Raw genomic sequence first — 13489 nt, 5'->3', positions numbered from 1 at the left:
TACAGACAGGGAACCCTTCAGCCTTTTGGTGGATGCTAGAGAGAGGTGCTTGGTTGTCCTGAGGATGACATGTTGGTATTTCTGTCTGGTCTATTGCAGGAACATCAGGAGAACATTCTGGGCAATACCATGCAGAGTGTGATCGCATTACTCAACAACCTGGTTGCTTACAAAGATTCCAACATGAAGCTGCTTTATGAGCAAGGTAAGCTGGGAATTGAACCTGGGCCCTCTGGAAGGGTGGCCAGTGCTCTGACCCTCCCAGAATTGTCGGGCCAGCCCCTGATTGGCAGTTACTGGACTTGGTCTCAAAGGCAAGTCTCAGACATTGACACAGATTATCGGTGCTAGCGCTCTGCTTCTGTGTGTCATCTATGCTCAAGGGTTCCTCGTCTTTCTTCCCATCCTGGGGGAATATGCATCACCCTCTAACAAGAAATATCAGCAAAGGTTGCGGGCCTTGGGCACTTAGCCATGTGAGTTCCTTACCCTGTCAATGGGCGTCGCTGCGTTTGTTCAGTGTGTGCTATCCCCAGAGTGAGGCAGCTCAGATAAAGTGGTGGGCAAAGGAGCCTGTGAAGGAGAGAGAGGATCTGAGCTTCAAGTCTCACCAGGAAGGATTCCTAAGTCAGAGTGGTGAGCTGTGACCACTGACCTGGACTTTGTTGCCTGGTCTTCGGGTGGTGAAGGTGACCCAGAGCCCCGTGGTTCTCCTACTACAGCAAGAGTAGACACAAGCACGTGACATGACGAGCCCACCTGCTCTACGGGGACAGAGGACGGGAGGTTGTCAGTGTCGTGGGCCAGGGTCTGGGTGTTCGGGGACGGAGGTTTGGAGCTTGAGGAACCATCTGACCCCAAAGGCCCAAGCAGTACTGTCACTGGAAGCACTCTTATAGCTAAGAAGAACTTGAACTCCTGGCCCTTGGGCTCCAAATGGAAGGGCTAGGATTTCAGGTGTACAGCTGCCGCTGGACTTGAATGCTACTGTGTAACTCAGTGGTTTTGCTGTGCTTTTCTTTTCCTTAAACATTTTCATTTTTAAATGATACATTTATCGGGAGGATTATTATGAAATGAGGTAGGACTGTTTGCTTATATTTCAAAAATATCAGAGTTATTAACATTTTGGAGCTGACTTTGGGCTCATCCCTGCGCCGTGACATTTCTATAATGGATCTGAATGCCAGCTTGCCTTTCCCAGCAGAGCTGTGAGGGTAATGGATTTACATGACACAGCGCAGTGCTGCCAAAACAGAAAACAAAACAAAAACAAAACAGAGCACCTCCAAAGAATCATTTAAGGAAATTCTTTGTCTTGAGTGGTTCAGTGTCAGAAATCAAAACACTGGTTTTTTTTTGGAGGGGGGGTTTTTTGGTCATGTTTATATTAATCTGTCTAAATCAGTGTTTACTCAAGAGACCAGAGAATCACTGCAAGAGTTGTTTGTGCTGTAAGAATAGAGAAACCACACATGTGACAGCCTTAGCCTCCTTTAAGAATAGCATTCAAAGCTGGGTAACACACAAAGCACTTAAGAGGTGAAGGCAGGAGCATCAGGAGTTCTAGCCCAGCCTCAGCTGCACAGTGAGTTCCAGGGCTACCCTGTTCCAAAAAAAACAAATTCACTAGCCAGGTTGGCAGGCCTGTTGCCAGGAGATAGAGTAAGTGGCACTTGGGGGACACAAGCAACCTTTGCCAGGTGGCTTTGGCTGGCCTCTAGCCTGCAGCAATCCTCCTGCCTCAGCCTCTTTAGGTCTAGGATTTCAGATTGGCCACCAGGCCTGGTTTAGTCAAATTTTTTAAAGTTGTTTTATTTTAATTATGTACGTGTCCATCCATCTGCCTGTGTTGATGTGTGCACATGAGTGCAGGTGCCTTCAGATGTCAGAGGTGCTGGCTTCCCTGGAGCTGGAGTTAAAAGTGAGTGTGAGCTGCCTGGTGCAGATGCTGGGAACCAAATCAGATTCTCTGCAAGAGCAGATGTGCTCTAGCTCGAGCCACCGAGCTGTCTCCAGCCCCTACTCGGTTCTGTAGTGAGTAACTGTCACCCAAGTGTTTGACCTGGCAATGGCGCTATAGCGATAGCAGGTGCGCATGTTTAACCTGGCTATAGTGATAGCAGGCAGCTGTAGTTTTTTTCCAACTGGTCTCCAGGGCTGGACATTGTCATTGCTTGGTGTTTAGAGAAATCTGAGAAAAATCCCTTAGTGTTCTCAACCATGTTCTTTGGAAGCTTCTAGAAGTCTTAGCTATGCAGAGTGTTACAGGTTTCATAACCCTGACTGGGGCAGTTCCCTTAGGTCTGTACAGAACCACTCTCTGAAGGAGCAGTGAGTCCGTGGCTAAGAGGCCGTGTCTCCATAGCTGTGTGCCTGGCAGGGGACTGGTGGAACAGCAAGGGCTGGTGTGAAGAAGACTTGCATTAACATCTCAGCCCTGCTACTGAAATGTCCTAGTTGTTGCTGTGGTTTCTTCCAGCCAGGTCCTGCTTCTGCCTTGCCCCAAATAAACACATGGATGCTATGTTAATTATAAAACTGTTGGATGATGGCTAGGGCTTCTTATTGGCTAGCTCTGTCTTAATTATCAACCCATTTCTAAAAATCTATGTATTTCCATGTGGTCCTGGCTTACCTGAGGATGTCCAGGCCTGTTACCCCTTTGGCGGCTACATGGCATCTCTCTGAGGTCTCCCTCTGACTACCTTTCCCAGAATTCTCTTCGTCTCCTAGTCCCGCCTATCCTCCTGCCTCTATTGGCCAAACTGTGTTTTATTCATCAACCAATAAGAGAAGCGTATGTACAGAAGGACATTCCCCATCACTTAGTGTCCACGCCTCTGCTTTCTCACTTCTGTGATGGAGATGAGGACAACACACCCACCCACCTGCAGGGGCCAGTGAGGGTTAAGCTGTTTGGTGGGCGTGAGCCCCTGAAGGGAGCCAGCACATAGAAACTCAACAGAAACAATCACTTTCTGGTAAACTGGTCAGATTTCCCAAGGAGAATTTATATATCCTGCTTTTCCCCTGCTGCTTCATGGCTGGAGAATTTATACCTTCCTGCTTCTTGCCTGATGCTTCACACCTGGAAAATGCTTCACACACAGGATGAAGCACTGTGGGTATGGAGCATGCACCAGGCACTGTGTGTGCGGCTGTGCACACAGGCAGAGTCGGCAAGATTTAAGGTACGATGACACATGGCGCACTTAAGAGACACAACTGCTCAAGAGCAACCATGGTACCCGCCACTTCCCCAAACGTCCAACCTGACCTGTGTCCCTGCCTCCCACCCATTTCGCTGGCACTCTTGGGTGTGGTCTTAGCCTTTCACCCTCTCAGGTGTGGTCTCATTTCAGGCTGAAGGACTTCACACTTGGACTCCGTTTGGTACTCAGCTCTGGTCCCTAGTACTCTGCAGTTCAAGGGAAAATAGATGGCAGTAAGGCCCATCTCTGGCTTGTGGCACCCACTGTTCGCCTCTGCTCTTCTCTGAGCTACTTATTTGGCCCTTGGTTGCTTCCAGGGTCTGTCCCAGGTATCGCTGTGAAAATCTGCCCAATGGAATGAAGTTTGAAAGAATGAAGGAGACCGCTGGGGAAGGTGGGGGTGGGGCAGTTGGCATTTGGGTAATGGTATCCCTTTGTCTCTCTCAGCCTGAACCTTACCTTTAAGAGTTAACGCTCAGGAGATGTGTTCATGTTCTGTGCAGTTCACCCACTTGGCATGTCCAGCTGTGCAAACTCTGACACTACCTTCCTCAGCTGTGAAGCTCTACCCCCCCCCATGGGTACGGCTGTTGAGCACCTACTATGTGTAAGATGTTATGCATTTGAAAGTTTGGAGACCATCAGGCTATAGCAGCTTGTGTGTTCCTCTCTGTGACCCTTCCCCCCAATTTTATCCTCCAGCTGGCTGAGGTGTGACCTGCCCACGTCTAGAGCTGAAACATTGCATGTGGCGTCCTCATTTCTCCTGTCATTTTGTCTGTTTATTTTGAAGTAGCAGCAGCAACCTGCCAATCAACAAATGCATGTTCCCTTCTTTATTATTTCACAGCATTTGTGTGACTTGCAGCTGGAGCCCCCTTCTCGATTATCAGCCAGGTTCTACAGGTCTCTGATTTTCTAAAATAACAGTCATTTAAGCAGCCACCCAAGAGGTTTTCAACAAAGGAAGCTTAACAAATTCCCTCCTCCCTCTTCTGTTCTTTTTTAAAAATATATGAGACAATGTCTCACTGTGTAGCTCTGGCTGTCCAGGAACTCACAGTGTAGATCAGGCTGACCTTGAACTTATAGAAATCCATCTGCCTCTGCCTCCTGAGTGCTGAGATTAAAGGGCGTGCCACTGTGCCTGTTACCTGGCCTGGAATAGATTTTGAAATGTGAAAATTGGCAAGGGAAACAGTAGAAAGTGAGTCTGAGGCACTGGAGGAAGAGCCCGGGCAGGTGTTGCCTTCAGGGGTTTCCCAGGAGCTACCGAAAGGCCTGTCCTCAGAGCTGTCTTCTCTCAGACAGGCAGCGTGCCCTGGCAGGTGAAGTAGGTTTAAATCTGGTGTCTGTAGCTTTATTGTCTGAGGTGCTCCGAGTCTCATCTCTCTAGAGATAAAGGTGCCACTTCCAAATGTTTGTTTTGAATGTAAAATGATAATATATGTAAAATTTCCATGCATAATGACTGAAATTAGCATCCACACTTAAAGGTAAGGAGTAAAAGCCAGTGAGCCTGTAAGCTTGACCTCTGACCACGTGAAGATCACGGGGAGGAGAGAGGCAAGCTGCAGCTGAGTGACTAGAGGAGACTGTCACATCTTTTCCAGCCCTCAAAGAGCAGCCCATGCCCCAGAGCCCCGTTGTTGATAAGTGGAGATTGACTCTTTTTCAGAATGAGTGACTGCAGAATTCTGAGCAAAAGGACAGTTCTGTCAGGTGATAACTGAAGTCAGGCTTTGTCAGGGAGATCCAGGACCATTTGTGAAAGCACTGAGGAGACGGAGGTGAGGTCCAGGAGACGGAATCGTGGGCTCCTTTCTCACTACTGGACTGAACTTCTGCACCGAGGACTCTGTGGAGAAGACGAACCACACTTCTGGCCCATCAGCGCAACAGATGTTACAGTCATGTCCGTTTAACGGTAGTTTAGTTAGCACTCCTGAGCTGGGATTGGCTTCCTACTACACTGTATCTGGTGCTTGTTCTCATCGTTTCCCAGGGTATTAGAATTCCTTGCACTGGTCAGTGGAAGAGTGGGAAGGTATCCTTCTATTTCAGTAGAGGAGTAACTGTCTGCAGACCATGTATTTGAAGAGAAACTAATATCCGTAATATATAAAGAACACCCACAACTCGATGATGGGGAAACACACAGCCTGACTCACAAATGAGTAGAAGATCTGAATAGATCCTCCCTCCAAAGATGCACAAGTAATAAAAAAGTTAGGAACAGCAGCCCAGCAGGCCAGTCCCTCCAGGGACTGAGCGGAATGGGTGAATGTCTGGTGTGTGTGTGTGTGTGTGTGTGTGTGTGTGTGTGTGTGTGTGTAGAGTAAAGGGTTTCATTGTGGCTTTTCCTTTCTATATTATCCATCTCTATGTACCTGTGGGTTCACTCACCCAAGTGCACATGTAGAGGTCAGAGGGCAACCCGAGGGAGTTGATTGGTTCTCTATTCTTACCTTGGAGGTCCTGAGGATGGAACCAGGTTGTCAGGCTTGGTGGCACCTGCCTGCACCTGCGCCATTCTGCATGTGTATCCATCCTCACTCTGACCCCGATTCTCTCTCCCCCAGCCCCTCCACATTCTCGTGGGTATGTCCCTTCACATTCTCTGAAGGGAAAACTAGTGTCCTGACTGTGGGGCATCAGTTGTCTCCTCTGCAAGAGAGAGTACCGTTGCTGATGGGGCCACCTGTCCTGAGAGGAGCAGCAGACAGATGACTGATGGCGCACAGAGGGTGTCTCCAGGCTCACATCTGCCTGTCCCATGGGATAGGAAGTGTGGTCAGACTTGAGTGGCTCCGGAAGTCTGTGCCCTGAAGTGTTTTGTGGTGGTTTTATTTTTTGTTGTCATTGTTTTAGTTTTCCTTTGGTATATGCAGAGCATCAGTCTCTCACCCCGGTGAATACCAAAGTTCACAGCGTCTCAGGTAGCATGACACGCAGTCTGCATGGAGCTCAGGTACATGCATGTACATATATGTAGCTTAGGTACATTTCCTGGACATCTCAGATCCTCCATGAGTCCCTGACACCAGACCACAGCGATGTCACAGAAGTGAGGACCCGAGTTGTACTGGAAGTCCCCAGGCAGCCACTTTGCATTTAGCAGCCTGGAGACTGGGGAGGGGGGCCGTCTGGACCTGGGGACGTACTGCACTGTGGCCAGGGTGAGAGGCTGGCCTTTGACCCCGGAGCTCCCAGCTCCCGAGCTGTGGGATGCTGACTCCTGCTCGCACCATGTTTACTGAACAGCCCTGCCATCTGCGAGATGAAAAGCGGTGTGTGTGTGTGTGGGGGGGGTTAATGTGAGGAAAGCGGGCTATTAAGATGTAAACTGCTGTGTGTAAGAGCTCTCCTCATGAGCTGATGAGCGATGCACATTCGCTTTTATTCCCCTTCTGTTGAGGCTGCCACATCGGGGAACCGAAGATGGAAATGTGGGAGCAATCAGGTTAGACTCACGCAGAAAACGTGGCCGGCGGCATCTGCGTCTTTCCTCTGCTGAGCTCCCCGGTGCCCCCTCCTTTATATCCTTGGAGGGAAAGCGATTCCCATGCAGGCGGCAGTTACTGCAGCTCATTGCTGCAGGATCCAGCAAGCGGGACATTAAAGCAAAGATGCTTATTAATGGTATTAAAATAGTAATAAAACTTTATGCAGGCATTTAATAACTCCTCCATATACCTTGGAGCAAGGCTAAAGCTCACCCTTCACGCGTGGGTGAAGTGTGCTGTCTGTCTCGGGGTCCACTGATCTGACTTTTAGCTGGATGTCAGGAGCTCACAGGCTCGAGATTTCTTCCTGTGTGTGTTAGTGTGAAAGCCCTTGGGATCCCAGACACTTCAGAGGGGAGACACCAGACAGCAAGGATCTAGAGGGACACAAAAGAACAGGCCCCTTCCACTTGCAGATACATAAACCGGGGACTGGCAGGAAGTGGGAGCCCTTGTCTGCCTGAGCCCTGGACCGTGAGCCAAATCCAGTTTCTTCTCTTAGCGAGGCTGCTGTTCTCCACTCCGTGAACATTTTCCCATAACGGGGTATTTCTGGATCTACGGTGTGTCTCCTCCCCCTGTAGCTCCGTCCTCTCTCTGTACTGTGCCTCTCCTTGTCCTGTTGCTAAGGTTGCTCACACTTGGGTTTGTTTCCTTCGCGCATTGAACAGCCCATTTGCTTTTTAAAGTCTGTGTATTTAGGTCTGTGCGCACTCCTGTGAGTGTATGAATGCATGCCTGGGAGTCAGGCAGCAATCTCATGGGTTGGATCCCACTTGCCGCCTCTCGTGATTTGCCACAGCGAAGGCCGGGCCTGCTGGCCCAGTGAGCTTCTGAGGATTCTCCTGCCTCGGCTTCCAGTCTCTCTAACAGTATGCTGGGATTGTAGGCACGTGTCACTGTCCTAGCTTTTATGTGGGTTCAGATCCAAAGCCAGGTCTTAGTCCTGTGTTAGGTGTCCTGCTCACCGAGTCTTGTCCTCAGCCGTGAACAAACTGTCCTTGACTCACAGTATTTTTTTTTTTTTTGAAGTTCTTCATTGTTCACATGACAAAAAGTGGAATAATGGGGGGCGGACATTCGCTCAGGAGCCTGAGATCTCACTAGGAAGGATCTGAGATGATCAGAGGAAACCTGGCCCAGGCCCGTGTTCTCTCCAAGGCCAGTGCTTGGCCGAGGCACTACTGAGCGTTCTGTCCCTGGATTTCGCTTTAGTTTTTGTGAAGTGGATGGAACAGGGCTGCCTTTTGATGGTGATTGATGGCGGGTGCTCCTGGGGCGGATGCTGCTCACGCGCTGTCGGTGTGCTTGGGGATGAATAGCATGCATGTGTGTGTGTGTGTGTATAAATAAAACCTAAACACACACACACACACATGCACACACACACACACACGCACACACACACACACGTGCACACACACGCGCACGCGCACACACACACACACACACACACACACACACACACACACACACGCACACACACACACGACTAGTTTCCAGAAAAGCCCTTTGTATGCAGAGAATAAAGTCCTGCTAATCCACTGTGGACAGAAGGCCCCCCCAAGAAAGCTGCACGGTGGTAGAGGTTCTGCTGACAGGCTGACAGTGCCTCACGTTGCTGGGAGTTGGGATGTCCCAGATGGTTAGGTTCATGTGTTTGAACACTTGGTCCCCAGCTGGTGGCATTGTTTGGGAAGGTTGTGGAACCTTTAGGAGGCGGGGCCTTGTGGAGGATGTGTGTAATTAGGGCTGGGTTTTGAGGCTTTGTAGGCTTGCCCTACTTTCTGTGTCTGCTTTCTGCTTCCTGTGAGCAGATGAAATGTGATCTGTCTGCTTCCCAACTGAGAGGCCAGCCTCACACTCCTGCTGCCACACCTTCCCTGCCACGAGGGACTGTGTCCCCCTGAACCTGTAAGCCAAGATAAACCCTTTTCTTTGCTAAGTTGCCTTTGTCTGGGTATTTTGTTACAGTAACAGAAAAGTAAATAGTACACAGATCAAGATCAAAATCCTTGTGGGCTACTGTTAACCCTTTACTGGGTACAAGGTTTTCTGACTGACAGAATATTGGACAAAAACAACAGAAAGGAGGTTTACTTGACTCACAGTTTTAGGGCTCAGTCCATCGTAACAGAATGGCGTGGAACTGGCAGGATAAGGTCACGTGACACCGGCAGTCAGGAAACAGAGACATGATAGGGGCTCAATTTCTCTTTGATTCACTGTGGACCTGGCCCATGGGCTGGTGCTCCCGCTACTTAGGGTGTGGGCCATTCCACCGTTGTTAACTTAGTCTAGAGCAGTGGTTCTCAACCTTCCTAGTGCTGCAACCCTTTAATACAGTTCCTCGTGTGGTGGTGACCCCAACCAGAACATTTCTGTTGCTACTTCATTACTGTAAATTTGCTACTGTTATGAATCGTAATGTAAATACCTGATATGCAGGATGTCTGATACATGACCCGTGAAAGGGTTGTTCAATCCCCAGGGTGTCTAGAGACTCCCTCATGGATGTGTCCAGTCAGGGGAAGCTGACAGTTCAGCTATAACCATCACAGCCATTTGGTTGAAACTGTTGGTAAAAGCCTTTGGTGTGTATCGTTAAGAGAACTCTAGTGTCTACCAACTCAGATGTAAGATTTTCTTTGACTCCAAAACTCAGAGCAGAGATTCCCTGCTGTGCTGTGACCCGCCTACCTGAAGACCCCAGCAATATGTTTGTGTAGGTGACTTGATTTGTGACGTTCATCTCTTTGTTGTCTGACTATACAAGTTCAGATGTCCTCTTCCACAACAGCACATGTCATCAGGGCAACCCAAATCCACATCAGGGCAACCCAAATCCACATCAGGGCAACCCAAATCCACGGTCACTCATCTTTAGCTCAAGGAAATCCACAGTCGTTCCCTTTGAAGCAGCAGGGTTTGGGGCTGAGAGTTGACACCCCTCCTCGGGATGTCCATAGTTCTACCCTGTCGTCATCGGCACACTCAGCTGGAGACTCACTCTTGGTGCCCTGGCATGTAGCACCATGGAACACCCGGATGCCTGTTTCCAAGAGAGATTTCAGAAATATCTCTGAAACAGAGAGGGTTTGTTGTATTTGGCAGTCATTGGAGGCAGGACCCTCTTAGACTGACGCAGTCAGCAGGTCAGAGCTACCACACAGCAGTGCTCATTCCTCGGCCCAGCTTGACATTTTTGGTGGCTGAGATGGCTCTCTCTAACCAGCTTGATCACACATTTGTCCTTGCATGAAGGGGGTATGCTTTCTTGTATGAGCCCTGGCATGCCGTTGTTGCTCAACAAAAACTGGTCAGGAGCAGAAGCCATTAACAAATGTTGATATTTGAACAAGAACCTCCTGCAGGACTATCAATGCGATTAACCCTTTTTGCCTGAGGCATCTTCACCGAGGCTGAGGGAGGAGAGGCAGAGGCTCCTCAGTTTCCAGCTCCAGCATGACAACAATGCAAGGCTCCCTGAAGAAGCCACAGGGGGCAGAGTGGCCTGTCCTGACCTCAGGCCGTCCGTGGATTTGTGGCTCTGGTTCTGCCACAGTGCTGTGCCGGTTGAAGTGGGGTCTACACCAGGGGAGGGACCCCAGGCTACCGTGTTGCTGGCTATGGATGGGCTTGCTTGTTTCTTCCCTCTCTCAACCCCAGGAGACACAATGTGGAGTCATCTTCCCCTTGTGGGATGAAGAGAGAGGCAGCCATAAAACTGTTCTGCAGAGATGAGAAAGGGTCAGTGACTCCCAGCCAAGCCTAGGCCAGACAGACTCCCATGTGGCTGGCGACAGGCTAAGATGTCAGTGCGTGCACTCTGGTTTCTGTGGCTCAGTAGTGTGACCTGAAGCCAGGAATGCAAAGGTCCCAGCTCCCCTCTTCTAGGGGCAGCTTTGGCCTTTCAGGGTCTTTGTGCATCTGTGAACTTTAGAGTTTAATTCTAGCTCTGTAAGGAGAGCCGTTGGTGTTTGGCTGTGGTTCTATGAGCCTCCCAGCATGGGTGTTGGGAACTGTTCTCCGCCAGAGAAGCAAGGTCTCCTGACCTCAGGGGCCATCTCTCCAGCCCATGTGAGTTTCCTTTCATGTTGGATTTGACTTGCTAACAGTCTGTAGAGTGGGTGTGCATTCATGTTTCTCTACATATGGGTCTGTAGTCTTCATGTTTTCACTGTGCCCTTGTCAGGTTTGGTAGAAAGTAAGGATTGTCTCAAAAGGTGTTTAGGGAGGGGCATTGTCTCCCTGGATAGTCTGGGAGGGCCTTGTCTCATAGGATGGTTTGGGGAGGGCCAGGTATAGCTACCATAAATCCCATTTGCAGTGGATACATAGCCATGTGTTTGTGTCTGGATCTCTCTGTGTATATGCATGCAATGACACATGTATTCCGTGTGATCGAGAACAATGTTAGTCTTTTTCCTTTAAGATTTATTATTTATTGTGTGTGCATGTATGTGTGTGTGTGTGTGTGTGTGTGTGTGTGTGTGTGTGTGCGTGCGCGTGCGTGCATGTGTGCACATGTGCATGAGAGGGGGGAGAGAAAGGGAGAGAGGAGAGCAAGTTGTGCTGGGGCTTGGAAGCCAAATGATGCCCTGCACTGGAGTTACAGGTGGTTGTGAGCCACCTTGTGAGTGTTGGGAACTGAACCAGCGTCTTCCGCAAGAGCTGCCAGTGCTCTTAACAGCTGAGCCACCTCCCAGCTCAATGCTAGTTCATTTTAAATTACAACTTTTGATTAGACTGAAAATTACCTAGACATGAAATGTTATCTCTAAATGTATGTTTATGGTTTGCATTTCTAGACTTAAATGTAACTCTGAATCAATATGAGGTATTCAGATACAGGGCAAAGTTAGGCTGAGTATTTCCACAGGGAGATGATGGCAATGTATGTCCCCTCTGAGAGCCATCATGTATAAGGAGGCATGCCTGGTTCTGCTCAGGTCACGGAGGGAGGAGGGGGTGTCTACAACCTCTCCCTTTGCAGCCGTCAGGTTTAATCAGCAGAGGATCCAACACCGATGGGAAATGAGTTCAGAATCTCTGTCAGCCTGAAGTCTGAGCCTCTCGTAGACCAGAAACACAGAACTGGCTTTTGCTTCCAGTTGCAGCTGTCGTGTATGGGCCGATGTCGAGGCCTCTGTTCTCAGGAGCACAGGAGGGATGGAGAGAGGATGACGGGAGGAGGGGGAGGGCCAGCCGTACCATCCTGTAGGTGACAGGCACTCTCTGGCCATCTCGTATTCCTGTCCTAATTCACACTAAACAGAATAATGAACACCTCTCTATTTCTATGAAGAGTGAGATTTTTGTTTGTTTTCCTGGACTCAGACATAAGTGTTTTATCCTATTGCTGAAAACAAACAAACAAAAAACCAACAACAATAAAAACACCGATTCATATTTAAGGTCTAGGATTAGACATTTCTAATACAAATCTGTTTTCATTTCTAAGTAAATTCAGACCGCAGGCAGTGCTTCTCTGTGTCATGTCAGGGTGTTGAAATGTCAGGCAAGAGTGACTAAGAGTGACCAGGGTCCCACTTTCCATCTAGAAAGCTGTCCATATGAGGGTGTCTAACTGGGATCTTACAGTTTTTCTATTTGTATTTGCCAAACTCCTTGTGCTTATATGTTGTTTTGTTACAAGAAAAGGAAAGAAAGAAAGAAAGAAAGAAAGAAAGAAAGAAAGAAAGAAAGAATAAAACAAAATCTTTGGGAAGGCCTGAGAGGTGGTTCAGTGGTTAAGATGCTCTGTTCTTGTAGATGAGCTCAGTTTGGTCCCCAGGACCCACGCGGGCAGCTTAGAGCCACTTAAAACTCCAGCTCCAGGGATCAGACACTCTCTTCTGGTCTCCATCTGCACCGTACTTTTGTGCATTCACAGACAGACCACATGTGCAAACACACATGCACACACATACACACTCGCACGCACGAACATACACACACACAGACAGACCACACGCAGGCACACACACACACATACCTTAAAAATAAACTTTGGCAAACTCAGAACAATTAGAATATTTTTCTCCCATGCTTTCTCCTTGCCTGCTAAATCTCCAGTTATGATCCATATAAATATCTTATATGTACTTATGTATGTTCTTGAATCTCATCCAGCCAACCGTGGTCTCTGTTTCCCAATTTAACCTTCCTACTTTTCATTAGGCCGAGCCATTTCTACATAACGCATAATGCACTTTTTGTTTTAGAACATCCGTGATTTTCATGACGTAGGGTCTGATGTTAGTTTTCTATGATTGTGTTTTCTGTGTCCTTGGCCGCTTTAAAAAGCCGTGTCATCTTGGTGTCTCTTCTGCCCTCCATGGTTCCTGGGATATAGATTGCATTTCATTGCTTCTTGAAGATTCTACCCCTTTGTTTTGGAGGTGGTTATTCCAGGGCCTGTGCCCCTCATCTGAGTTCTGTTCCGTAGACAGATGCCAAGTCTCCTCTGGCTGTCATTTAACTTATAGGTGGCTCAGCTTGATTCTTTCAAGGCTTATTTTAAATTCTTGTTGCCTACGCTCTGCTAATAAGGAGTGGCATTTGGGGGTCTTAGTTAAATACTCAAGAATCTTCAACAAGGCCTCCCCTCTGGGTCATCAGAACTGTCTCCGGCTATGTGGGATTGGCAGCTCCCACAGACCTCAGGCGTGCAGGGACAGTGGTCAGCACACACCCCTCCATTTCATACAGGAACATCTTAGAACTTTAAGACTTTGGGGAGCACAGTGCAGGTCTCTGAGTAAC

At 48.6% G+C, this 13489-nt stretch overlaps 1 protein-coding gene across 6 annotated transcripts in view; it reads left to right on the top strand.

Moving 5' to 3' along the window:
• The window catches only part of Ulk4 (unc-51 like kinase 4), a 271374-nt gene that overhangs the window by 140846 nt on the left and 117039 nt on the right, over positions 1–13489 (top strand). For all 6 annotated transcript variants that reach the window (XM_027415417.2, XM_027415412.2, XM_027415413.2 and 3 more), the window contains one exon: positions 100–205. In XM_027415417.2, coding sequence (XP_027271218.1) covers positions 100–205 — 106 coding nt within the window. The remainder of the gene's footprint in view (positions 1–99; positions 206–13489) is intronic.

The sequence above is a fragment of the Cricetulus griseus genome, chromosome 4 (genome assembly GCF_003668045.3).
Source record: "Cricetulus griseus strain 17A/GY chromosome 4, alternate assembly CriGri-PICRH-1.0, whole genome shotgun sequence".
Classification (NCBI taxonomy): Eukaryota; Metazoa; Chordata; class Mammalia; order Rodentia; family Cricetidae; genus Cricetulus; species Cricetulus griseus.
Note: the sequence above shows the minus strand (reverse complement) of the source record. Positions and strands in the feature narration are given on the sequence as shown.